Source organism: Puma concolor, chromosome A1 (genome assembly GCF_028749965.1).
Source record: "Puma concolor isolate L17-30 chromosome A1, mPumCon1.1.hap2, whole genome shotgun sequence".
In the NCBI taxonomy this organism is placed as follows: Eukaryota; Metazoa; Chordata; class Mammalia; order Carnivora; family Felidae; genus Puma; species Puma concolor.
In genome coordinates this window covers 158,994,942-159,007,738 of record NC_141667.1, presented here as the reverse complement: position 1 = coordinate 159,007,738, position 12,797 = coordinate 158,994,942, and the positions used below count along the sequence as shown (strand labels likewise).

The 12,797-nt window shown below is 55.8% G+C and overlaps 1 protein-coding gene across 4 annotated transcripts in view; it reads right to left on the bottom strand.

Annotated features, from left to right (window-relative positions):
- Nucleotides 1-12,797, bottom strand: part of RASA3 (RAS p21 protein activator 3) — a 120,854-nt gene that overhangs the window by 6,101 nt on the left and 101,956 nt on the right. For all 4 annotated transcript variants that reach the window (XM_086707762.1, XM_086707751.1, XM_086707758.1 and 1 more), the window contains 6 exons: nucleotides 11,124-11,201; nucleotides 10,182-10,255; nucleotides 9,374-9,480; nucleotides 8,853-8,935; nucleotides 2,458-2,666; nucleotides 680-783 (listed from right to left, as the gene is read on the bottom strand). In XM_086707762.1, coding sequence (XP_086563888.1) covers nucleotides 680-783; nucleotides 2,458-2,666; nucleotides 8,853-8,935; nucleotides 9,374-9,480; nucleotides 10,182-10,255; nucleotides 11,124-11,201 — 655 coding nt within the window. The remainder of the gene's footprint in view (nucleotides 1-679; nucleotides 784-2,457; nucleotides 2,667-8,852; nucleotides 8,936-9,373; nucleotides 9,481-10,181; nucleotides 10,256-11,123; nucleotides 11,202-12,797) is intronic.

Below are 12,797 nucleotides of genomic sequence, written 5' to 3'. Positions count from 1 at the left end.
TAGAGCAGGAGAAGGAAAAGGGAAACTATCTAATGGGCCTAATTCCAGGTCCACGAGCTTTACTTTGCATTCGGAGTGGGCTGAAGGGCCCCTTCCCAGAATCCCTGAATGTGGCTCTGAGAACGACCAAACCCCACCCGGGGACAATGCAGCTCATCTGCCTCTCAGTGGGCTCTTCTCGTGTCGGCCTCTCCTGAACGACAGCCCCAACCAGTCAGGGGTCACCTAATCTGCCCCACCCGCACTGCTACTCTCTGTGGGACATCACGGCAGTTACATGTGCAGGATAATCTAGCTGCAAGATATTACGGCTGGAGCTTCCAACACGCACATGCACACGGCCCTCTGCAATCTGGTGTCGGGGGGTATGGAAGGTTACTACACGTAGGATCTTCTCAAGAATTTGGCAGTTTGGAGACTGTAAATGAAATTCCATTTTGAAATTATCTACAGAATCTGTTGTTAAAGTAATTCTGCCACAGAGCTGCCCAAACTGCAGAAAGTGCTTCCCCTTGGTGCTGTGAACAGTAGCACACGGGCCACGGGGAACACTGCACGTGGACCACAGAGGCCCAGAGCACCCATCAACTCTGCAGAAAGCTCCAGGTGTCACTGTCACCGGGACCCAGAGCCACCTGCAACCATGAGAGACAACACCCCAGACCATGTGTTGCCTCACCTTGCATTTTCTCTAGCTTGCTCATGTACAAGTTGAAGAGGGAGTAGATACGCTCTGTCTCTCGGTCCCCATCGATGTCCAGCTGGATGTTTGCCGGGAGGCCACTGCCCGAACACAGCAAGACAAGAACAGAAAGAATGATGTGAACTGTAACATTTCTGTTTTTAAAGACGCTGAAGATGACGGAGTGACCCCACACCGAGCTCCTCCCTGATGGGGCTGCAGAATAGTTCAGGAGCACTGAGAAGTGACCACGCACAGCCCAGAGGACCAGAGGCCTAAGAGCTGCTGTGACAGCAAGCCAACAAGCTTGTTTTGCCATGGAAAGAAATGATCTGGAATAAAAAGCCGCCCCCCCCACCCTGCCCCTGCCGCCCTGATGTTGCACTTGGGCCACATGCCCTGAAGGGTCGGTCTGCTGCCCCAGGAGGGGCCAGGCCAGGTCCCTGCTCCTCCCTGAGCCTGCCTGTGGTGGCCCCAGCTCCTGCCCCGGGTGTGGCAGTTTCCCATTCCCCAGACACAGTGCTCAGCCTCTCCTGGGCGGGGGGGGGGGGGGGGGGGGGGGGGGGGGGACCCGGCAGGGATTTTCCCGGGACTCAGCTTTTTCATCTGTGAACTGGATCTTCCCATTCCCACCTCCATGAGCTTTGGGGGTATTCCTCATACCCACAACCACAACAGATGAGTCACATGGGGTACCCAGGCCTTCTTCCAGAGCTGGCAGAGGGGAGCCTCTCAGGACCCTCAGGAGGCCTGGGAGATAAGGGCTGATCTGGTTTCCAAAGCAGGGGGGTGTGCAGATGACAGGTGCACAAACCAAAGCGGGTGTGAGCAGGTGGTGGGAAATGTCCAGTCTCTTCTTAGCAGAAGCCCGACAGCACTCTGCCCCTGGGAGTTTCCCCTCAGCATGGAACGCCTTCCTTCACTGCCACCCACCCCCAAGGATCACTAGGACCCCGGGCAGAGACAGGAGGAGAGTCAACAGTCTACAGAGCCCTCGTGAGGATGCACTGTCCCGTGTGGACTCCTCAACAATTGCAAGAACAGCCTAGGAGATTCAGCTACGTGTGTGCAGCTAGGCGGCAGCTGGATCTGCCCCCAATGCAGCCCCTTGGCCAAACTTCCCTGTACAGTGCACAAGCTGGACAACTGTGCTTGGCCACACTGGGTGGCTGTGAGACAGGGGAACTGAAAGGACTCCGTGAAAATATAGCCATTTTTTCCCTTTGCTCCTTTTCCAGCTTCTATTCTTGCTAGGGCCTGTGTGCCTGCCCCACTCTACACCTGCCTTGTAACACGCATAGCATACGTCCTCCTTGTGAGGGACTGGGAAGTAATGCTGTCTTTGGAGTCTTCCAGCACAACAGGTGACAGCTAAGGAGAGACCCACTGGGGTTGTTGTAAATGTTCTCTAAGACCACTGACTCCAAACACCTTGATGCCAAGACCCCGGCTTGAGGGAATAAGTGACTTATGACACCTGGACCCTGTCCTTGCACTGACCAGTTCCTGGACCCTGAGGGGACATGTGCACCAGACCACAATCGTCAATAAAAACCCCAGGCCCCAAGCGAAGAGGAGACTCCTGCTCTGTTCCTCAATCTCCTGGGCGCTCTGTCCGTCTTTCTCTCTGGTCAACAAACTGTATTTTCACTTCCTGCTGGTTCACGTTTGATTTCCATCCTGCATGAAGCCCAGGGCCTTCGCGGCTGGCCCGTGGGACCCGGGCTGCCGGCATCAGCGGGAGGGTCCCAGGGGCTGGAGAGGCACAGACCTACCCGGTGCAGGGGGAACAGCCAGGAGCTGTGTCCGACGAGGCCCTGCAGCAGAGCCAGTGGCCGTTCAGGTAGGCGGAGGGGTGGTAGACAGTGAGGCGCTTCTTGTTGCGCTGGCTCACTTTGGTGAGGATGTCGATCCAGGCCTTGGCCTCCACACAGTTGTTGGCCTGGATGTACAGAGCTCGCTCCGGCTGGATGACCTGGAACATCTGAGGAGGCAGTGAACTGGTTCAGAGAAGCCACATGGCAAGACATCCTGCCCAAGCCACAAGGGTCATTATTATTGATGCAGACCAGCCCAGGGGCCATGGAGGGAGGGAGGGTAGAGCCCACCCAGAGGCCTGGACAAGCCCAGGGGCCATGGTGGGCACAAAGGGCTTTCTGTTGCCCTTGCACATGATGGAGTCACAAGCCACAGCCTTCCCCCTGGGCGATTCAGGAGGCTGGGTCACTGCTGGTCAGCCCGGCCAAGACACTTCTTTTCCTGGTGTCTCAGGGGTCTCCCTCCAAGAAGCAAAGGAGTAGAACTGCTTATCCTCTAGGGGACCTCCTGAAGTTGACTGTAACCATTACATAAACGGGGCTCTCTCTATGCTGAGAGCAGAGACCCTGATGTGGGGCTCGACCTTACAAACTGTGAGATCATGACCTGAGCCGAAGTTGGATGCTCAACTGGCTGGGCCACCAGGTGCCCCAGGTCTCCTGACCTTTAAGCTGGGGCAGGCTTCTGCTCAAGGTGTGTCAGAGCTTACCCTGCCTGCCTTCCTGTCCTCACCCCCACACCAGCCTTAGGACCTCTGCATGTGCTATTGTGTTTGCCCCACCCCACCTGACCACCCGGGGGCTCTTCTTCCAGGTAGGCGTTGCTTCCTCTGTGAGTGTTCTTAGAGCCTCCACTACCTTTCTTATTCATTCGACAAACATCCCTGCATACCAGGCACTGTCCTATATTCTGGGGACATAGTGTGCCCCAAACAGAGTTTCTATCTGCATGAACTTCCAGCCAGCAAGGATAAAAAAGAACACAAAGTGCAGGGGCTGTGTGTGTGTGCTGGGGGGGTGTGTGCTGGGGGGAGGGGGGTTGGAGGAAGGGTCAGGAGACAATCTTCTAAATAAACATCCCGGCTGAGGTCAGAAAGGTGACTAAGAAACAATAAAGCTGAAGGAGGAAGCAGATGAGGAGTCCCAGGCAGAAGGACCAGTAAGTGCAGAGGTCCTGGGGCAGTAGGGATAGGAAGTGCAGAGGTCCTGGGGCAGCGGGGTGAGGAAGTGCAGAGATCCTAGGGCAGCGGGGTGAGGAAGTGCAGAGATCCTAGGGCAGCGGGGTGAGGAAGTGCAGAGATCCTAGGGCAGCGGGGTGAGGAAGTGCAGAGATCCTAGGGCAGTGGGGACAGGAAGTGCAGAGATCCTAGGGCAGTGGGGACAGGAAGTGCAGAGATCCTAGGGCAGTGGGGACAGGAAGTACAGAGATCCTAAGGGCAGTGGGGACAGGAGGTGCAGAGGTCCTAGGGCAGTGGGTACAGGACGTGCAGAGGTCCTGAGCCCAGGGAGGGTCGGGTGTTCCCAGCAGGAGCAGGCCAGGCTGTACACAGAAGACGGGGGTGGGTGGGTGAGGTGGGCAGTCCTGGGCCCTGGAGGGCTCTCAGGCTGACTTGTCAGAGGGCCCCAGGGGAGGCCTGGAGTCAGGATGTCAAAGGTGATGGTGGGCTTTTCCAAGGGGAGACAGTGTGTATGGAGAGGAGGAACAGGAGTTGATGGTTCTGGGGAGAAGAAGTTGTGTGTCTGAGCTCCTGAGTGAATAGCTTACTTACAGAGACCTGGGCCCCCTGACCCTGTCCCACAAGGTCCTGTTCCTACTGCCCCAGGACCTCTACATGCACACATGCACTGTTGCACAGGCCTCAGACTGCATGAACCTGTGTATGGCTGCAATCCCCAGCGGAGGGTCAGCCTCTAGACAGGAATTTTGTCTTAATTGTCCTCACAAACTGGCCCCTCTGATGGGGCCCAGTGTGCCACAGGACTGTCTCCCAAATGGACATCAGCCTGGTAATTAGTGAGCACTGTCAGCAGGGGAACTAGCTGATGAATAAGTGATGCTAAAATTAGGTGATTTTCTACAGCTAAACTGCAGGCCTGATGGAATGAAAAGGCAGGAAGCTGTTTCTCGGACACCGTCCACACTTGCCCGCTGCCATAACATCTGGGAATGCCACCGGCTGAGGGCGCAATGCTCCCAGCCTGCCATCCTGGAGACAGCAGAGTCTCAGGCCCGGGAACAGCTGGAGGTGAGGGAGGCGCAGACACCCAATGCTCCAGGATGCCAGTGTCCCAGTTCCTGGAGCAGGTGCATGGTGTGAACACCCCTCAGGCCCAGGAAAACACCCCACCTGCCATGGGGCCGTCTGCTTGCCCAAAAAACTGCCTCAAATAGTCCTGAGGGAGGGACAAGGAATCCAGCTGGGGACTGTGCAGGCTGAACGGGAGCTGCTGTCTGTGTCTGCTGTCTGTCCAGCGGGGCGGCCGCCTCCTCTGTCTACCCAGCTAGCGCCGCCCACTGGACCATGGGGTCAATCTCAGACCCAGGTGGAGATGTGAGTTCATCACGACTCCTCCTCTGCGACCCCGGGCCAGGACCAGCCCTGAAACAGACCTGCTGTGTCCCCCACAAACACAGTGTGGCCTTAGGCACCTACTGACTACTGACCAATGAGCAAGAGACAGACAGACAGACACAGAAGGAGACAGAAGACAGGTCAGATCCCCTGTCGGCTCCCAGGAGGCAGAAGCGGACTCGGGGGCCAGTCCTCTAAACCCTCAGCTGGGTGTCTGCAGCAGGGCCTGTGGGGTGAGATGGTGTGCAGGGGCCATCCTCCTGGGGCCAGTGGTTGCTGTGGATGGCTCCTGGTATCTGAAGAAGGTTCTTACCACATCCAACTCTTCTGAGGCCCCAGCCCAATCCGCGGTTGGCGGGAGGCAGCACTCAGGAGGCGCAGTGAAGCAAATGACCAGAGGTGCAGGGGAGGGAGGGGCTGGCCTGCTCCAGATGGACAGAGTTCAAGCTCTCAGGACAGGTGGTCGGGCCTGAGCTCCTGCTCCCACACGAGGGGCGCAAGCACCCACAAGCCCTTCCGAAGCCTCCATGAGCCTGTCTGCTCACCTGCAGATTGGGCCAGAGTCAAACCCCAGACCTGGTGTCCAAACAGCTCTGGTGGCCTTGGAGAGCACAGACTCCAGGGTCCAGAAGGTGCTCCCACTGAGCGCAAAGAGCACCAGCTAAGCCAGCTGTTTCCCCGGACAACCACTGCTTCCGGAGCTCAGGAAGTCGTCTGAATTTCTGTTTATTTGTTTGTTTGTTTGTTTGTTTTGGTGGGGAGGGGCAAAGAGAGAGGGAGAGAGAGAGAATCCCAAGCAGGCTCCACACGGTCAGTGCAGAGCTCGACACAGGGCTTGAACTCATGAATCATGAGATCATGACCTGAGCCGAAATCAAGACTCAGGCGCATAACCAATTGAGCTACCCAGGTGCCCCATCACCTGTCTGAATTTTAAAGGGAATAAACTTTAAGATAGTCAAGGCCCTGAGAATACCTCTATGCTTAAGTGACCATGTCTCCCTGTGCAAAAGGTTCCAAATTAGCACCCTTGGTTAGGACCATTGTGGGGTCCTGCTCGACCGGACCTTCCCTGAACACATTACGAGGGGAATGAATCAGCGCTGAGGAGGCCTCGGGGTTGCCCTTTATACACTATCAGCTGAGCATCGAGCCAGGCCTGGGCACAGAGGCCATGAGGGGCCACTCCCACACCCACGGAGGGCAGGCCCATGTCAGTGTCACAGGGAGACTGGCCAATGGGCCTCTTTCTGTCCACTCCAGCTGCAGCCACAAGTGCAGACGGGCAAAGACCTGCAGAGAAATGCCCGAACCAGGGCCACTGGCGGAGGCTGGCTATGGAACAGCAGAGAACACGCACACTCTCTCCCAGGGGAAGCTGACTGTCCAACCCTCACAGCCCCACATCACAGGCTGGGGTTTCTTGAAGGCTGGAAGGCCATGGAATGAGTCGTATTATTTACTCCCCACCATGCTCTACAAAAGACTGCATATGACTTACATGAAATACGCCTAATAAAACAGAAAAATGTAAAAAGTATTTAGAAAATTAGGCACAGAGGGGCACCTGGGGGGCTCAGTCGGTTGAGTGGCTGACTCTTGACTTTGGCTCAGGTCATGATTCATGGTCATGGGATCGAGCCCTGTGCTGAGCTCTGTGCTGAGTGAGGAGCCTGCTTGGGATTCTATCTTCCTCTGAACCCTCCACTGTGCACCAGCTCTCTCTCACTCTCTCAAAAAAGAAAGAAAATTAGGAACAAAGAAACAGAAATGGGAACAGACCAGGGCAAAAACAGGACATACATATGCAGATTCTGGGTGGAAACATCAGGCTCCATGCTGAGGGCCCTGGGGGTTAAGGGCGGCCATTGTAGCCCAGGCACCTTTACCACCCAGGCTCAGTAGGGACATCATTGTCCAGGCAAAGCCACCAGGGTGAGCAAAGCCACAGGGAACTTTCCTACACACAGAGGCCTCCGCAAGAACAAAGCCTCCAGGTGCACAGTATGACCTCATGTTCTCCTGTGACAAGACCTGATCCAGTGGCCACAGTGGGATACGTGGAGCAGGGCACTTCCTCCGCCACGAGTTCCAAGGTGTGCAGCAACAAGAAAACTGAGACGTTCATTGCCCTTGCCTGATGCAACCACACCAAGTCCAGGGAAACAATATAAATTGTGTTCGCAAAGCAATTGACAGGTCTTACAAAGATTTTCCTGGGACCACACAGGAGGTAGCCCTGACCACAGCCTTGCTCCAAAGGTGAACTCCATAATGACTAAAAATACCCGGAGCCCCCTGAGGCACGACAGAAAAAGTCACCAACACCTTGGGAAACCCGACCCGACCTACCCCAGCCCAATCAAAGCGTGTGCTGGTCAGAGGAATGAAGACACCGTTAGAAGCACAGTGACTTCGCATAGCCACATTGGGCAGGGAAGAACCTTATTCTGAACGAAATGTGGCCCTGCTGTCCTAGAGCCCTAACCTAACCCGAACCCTAACCATAAACCCTAACCCAACACTAACCCCTAATCTTTCCCAAACCTTAAACCCTAAACCTAACTCTGCCCCACACCCCAACCCTAACCCTAACCCCAATCCTAACCCCTAACCACAACCCTAACCCCTAAACCCAGCCCTAACCCCAACACTAACCCTAAACCCTAACCCTAATCCTAAACCCTAACCCTCCATGGAGGACAGAGCCCTCTGTGGCAGGAAGCCAGGAAATAGTAGCGAAGGAATGAGGGAGGCAGGGAGCCACTGTGGATGGGCAAGAGCCTGAGGGGGTACTGATGTGGACACAGCTTGGTGTGTCTCCCACAGTCACTGCGAGCGAGCCTCCTGACAAGATGCACCCAGGGGATGTGCTCACCTCTGTGGGATTCCTGACAAAATGCGTCACCTGAACCTACCACGGTGGACCCTCTGACACTCCCAAATTGAGGGACGCCCATAAAAAACTGCCCGTGTGCTTCAAAAACACCAAGTCTGCAAACCACAGAGAAAGACTGAGGAATGCTCCAGATGAGGGACATGACAGAATGAATGCATCACTGGGTGCTGGTTTCAGGACACACAATGGGTGTAAAGATCACTACAACACAGCTGATGGCAAGGGGTAACAATGCCACCCCAGCGCTGGCGTCCTTTGGTGGCTGTTCAGGTCATACAAGGAAGTTCTTGTTTTTAGGGAATGAACCGAAATATCTATGTGGTTCAGAAACATGTACACACGTGGAGAGAAATGAAGAGATAGAAACAATGGAGTACGCTCAGCAAATGAGAAAATGAAACAACCAGCAGTTCTGGGATCGGGACGTGGGAGCCGTGGGAGCCACGGGATGGGGACGTGGGATGGAAATGCGGGAGCCCTGGGATGGAGATGTGGGATGGAAATGCGGGAGCCCTGGGATGGGGACGTGGGATGGAAATGCGGGAGCCCTGGGATGGGGACATGGGATGGGGATGCGGGAACCCCGGGATGGGGACGCGGGAGCCACGGGATGGGGATGCGGTAGCCACGGGATATGGACATGGGAGCCACGGGATGGGGGACATGGAAGTCCTGTTCTATTGTTGCTGCTTTCCTGTGAGTTCAAAACCAGATCAAAATTAACACTTCCACAGAAACCCCACAGGGTCCCAGAGCTGGTCCGTGGCCCCCGGAGCTGCAGGGAAGCACTTTCTGGCAGGTTCTGCCTTCCCCAGCCAGCCTAGCTGCTGGGCTCCACAGCAGGTACAAGTGGGGGCCCACCATGGAGACACAACACTCACGTTCTTCATCTTGAAGGACTCCTCCTCCAGTCTCTCCACTGCCAGAATGTTCTCGATGGGAATGCTGCACAGAGGCTGGTCTCCTGTAGCAGAAAGGGGCTCTCTCAAGGGGGCGGGCGAGAGGTGGCACGGGTACGCAGCACGCAGACCACAGGCTTAAGGGGTTTGGAGTCGGGATGCTGCAGAACACCCCAACTTCACACTGTGTGCCAAGCAGGACCCGGTGCTGCCTCCCAGGAAGCCTAAACCCTCTAGCCACACAGTCAGGAGCCACATCAGATCTGGGGGGACACAGCCAACACGGGACCCCAATTCCTACGCCTGGCGTCCACCTGCCCAGGCCACCCTGGTGATTATGCTCCTGTAGTAAGAGACGGCTTGCTCTGTGGGACACTTACTCTTTGCCCTTCATTTCACTCCGGAAAAGCAGGTGGTTAACCCCATCAGGGCCATAAACAAGGCTCTGGTCTCTCAGAAAAAAAGTATGTGAAATCAAATAAAAAGCTGATTTTTCCCGTTACCTTTGCTTTTCTGGTAGGCAAACTCATGGTTGGTCAGGCGGAACCATCTTTTCTTAAAATTCTTCATCCCAAAGCGTTTCCGTCCCTGCGCCCTCTTAATCATGAACCTGTGTGAGCAGGACATCTTTGCGGAGGATGCTGGGGCTCGGGGCACATACCCTGCCTTCCCACAGCCTGAGGTCATGTCTGTAACATCAAAATAAGCTGCCCCTTTTGTGTCTGTGACACAAGATGCAGCCTGCAGACTTGCAACATTGTTCTACTTCCAAGTGATAGGATTAAAAATCAAAAGGCAAACATCTCTACTTTGGAAACGTTTAGTCCCTGTGCTGGTGTTAACTTTAAATTACAAGTTGGCAGGGACACCAGGTTCATCAGTCCCTAAGCAAGCAGCTGCCTGTCCTCATTTCCCACACTGGAAGCGTCAACTACAGATGCCATGAGGAGAAAGGGGCCATGGCAGGTGCGCCCCAGGAGGGAAAGAGGGACCGGCACCCCTCCTCCCAGGCAGGCAGCAGATGCTTCAGGAGTGGGGGAGTCTGATGGAGGCTGCACCAAGCTGGGTGGTTCAGCCTCCTTCCCTTCCCTTCTGCTGATGGCGTTTCTCCGCTCAACACGGTCTGCGGAGCACAGGTGTGCAGAAAGGGAAGTGAATAGCACCATGTCTCAGACGTGCCCTGCGTGCAGTCTTGGGGGATCTGAGACATGCACAAAGGCCACGCTTCTCCGGTCTGGCCGCCTCTGACCTGGGAGGCCACCAGCCACGTGGCAGAGGTGCCCGGGATGCCACAGCAGACATGGGACTTACCCTTCCTTGAGCAGAATGGGCTGCTCGATGCTCTTGGGGTCTCTTCTCCCAGAAGACGAGATCAAATCTAAGAACTGGCGTGGGATAGAACGCAGACGCTTAAAGGCAAAATGGCTTGAAAACACTCCTTCTCGCACAGAAAGTTCACCAGGACGCAGTCTCTCTGACAGCACAGCAGAGGGGAAGCCGCCCCTGGGTTCCTGGGTCAGAGTCCTGCACAAGTCTCCACTGCGGCCGGAAAGCTTTGGTCCCGACCCCCCAGGGCGGGTCTCCCAGAACCCCAGCTGCTGCCTCACCCGACGGCTGCCAGGCTCAGTGACACCCAAAGGCCTCCCTGCATGTGAACAGGTGACCCGAGGACACAGCTCTGCTGGAGTGTGAGGCAGCTCAGGCCCCCTCCCGCCTTAGCCTGACTGTTCCACGACCCACCTGGACCCCCTCCAGCAATTACCACATGCCCCCAGCTCCTGCCCCTTTCTCCCTTCTGGGTCCTGGCTTTTACGGTTTCTGAGAGCTAAACATGTGTGACTGTTTCCAAACACCACAGAAAAAGTAAAGCTTCTCAGAAGAGATTCTCCCCACATGCCGCGTCCCTAACTCCGGGCCTGGGTCCCCGGGCTCTGTGACCCTGAGGCGTTTGTGGGGTGACCAGGAGCAGACAGCCAGGAAGGGCAAGGTGAGGGGTTCACAGAACAGACGGGGCACCCCACCACTTGGGGGAGGGGACTCAGGTATGAGGTGCTGGGTCCCAAAGAGGAATGGTCAGGAAGGAGCTGGGAGGGTGGTCACCGCCACTATGAATGCTCTGAACTCTTTAAAATGGTTAACGGTCAATTCCATGTCACGTGAACTTTAGCCCAATCTTTTTAAAGCCAACTATTTCTCAGGAAAGATGCACAACACAGGGGTAGTAAGTCCACGTTAACCGACATCCGTACTTACGTTTTTTACTGCATCAGCATATTTTTGCTCATTGAAGAATTCATAAAACGCAGCCATGTAGGATTCCTTAAAACTGGCCTAAAATGGAACAAGTCACTTAGCAAAGGCCCACAGGTCTCTCGGCTCATGGCCCAAAACTGAGAAATCTAGAGGCACGGGTCATGACCAGCTTCTGTTGTGGGGACTTGGCGAAGGGGAGGGAGCAGGTCTCCTGGTGGTGGACCGTGAGGGCACAATGCTGCCCAGCGCTCAGCCCGGGCATGGCCCATGGCAGCCACACAAGCCACCAAAGCTGTGTTTGGGAAACTCAACTATGGGGGGGGTGGGGGGTCCCTCAGTGAGTTCTTTGCTACAAACGACCCAACACCCCTGCTCATGTGGACACTAACACCTAGGTTCCAGGTCTATGGAGCCTACACTGGCACCCAGGTGAGGCTGCTGCCAGAGCCCCTTCTGTGACTGGAGTAGGGGCGGGGACTCCCAGAGCCCTTTCTGTGATGGGGAGCAGGGGCGGGGGCTCCCAGAACCCCTTCTGTGATAGGGGGCAGGGGCGGGGGCTCCCAGTGTGGGGAAGTTGGGGCACCCCTCACGAATGCATGTAGGGACTTCAAAAGAACCACTCCTGATACTCTGCCCCAATGAGCACCCTTTACACACGTAGGTCACTTTACTGTTTCTGGGCATGCAATGAGGTTTGTGCAGACCTCAGACCCAGCAGGAGCTTCTTTATCCGAGTTTCCAGCTAACACAAACTGGCGTGGACACGCAGAGAAGAGCAATCGTGCCCATTGGCTGGCTGTTGGCCACCACACAGCTCTTATTTTACTCAGTTCATAGAAAGCCAAGCGTTTCCCCAGAGGTGGCTGCTTGTCTGCCAGGGACTGGACCCCACAAAGAACAGAACGAGGGGATCTGGGCTGGGGGCTTCTGCACATCCCCACTGAACCCTTTCCAGACAGAAGGGGTGGCCTCACTCTGCCCGATCAGCCGCCCCTGCAGATCCACCCATGGGCTTTAGCCCCAGGGAACACGCCAAGCTGTCCCCACATCACTATCACCAAACATAATGTCCTTGGACCTGCCCATCAGGACCCTTGTCCCTGGGGCAGACCCTCAGGGCCAGGAAGGATAGCACAGAAACCTCGTCCCCAGGGCTGTGAGGCCCAGGGCAGACCCTCAGGGCCAGGAGGGACAGCACAGGACTGCCGGCTGCCCATGGGCCACAAGCCTGCCTCTGGTACGCATCCTCAGATGCTCAAGACCAAGGCTGCTGCGTGGGGCTGGGCCCCGTGGTCTCTGAATCCTGACACAGGCATGGATGCGATAGCCACCCCTTCAGGCGATGGTAACGCAGCACACGCTCCTGTGATACCCCACAGCTGCGTGTCGGTCTGATATGATTTCAAATCTACTTATTTACGGCAAAAATGAAATTGTGGCTGGGAGCATGGCCTTCCCAGTCACTGGTAAGCAGCCCGGCCTCACTGACATTTGTCAGCAGAAACACAGGAGAAGCCATGGCCTGGGGACAGTGAGTCTGGGAGGGCCTCAGCAACTCCCCTAGGCTGTGTTCCCTAGCAACAGTTGCTCTAGCAACAGGGACTTTTACTTTTGTCTGGGGCCTATGTCATTGCTGACCTTTCTCTGGGGAAGACATGAAGACGCTGAATTTGG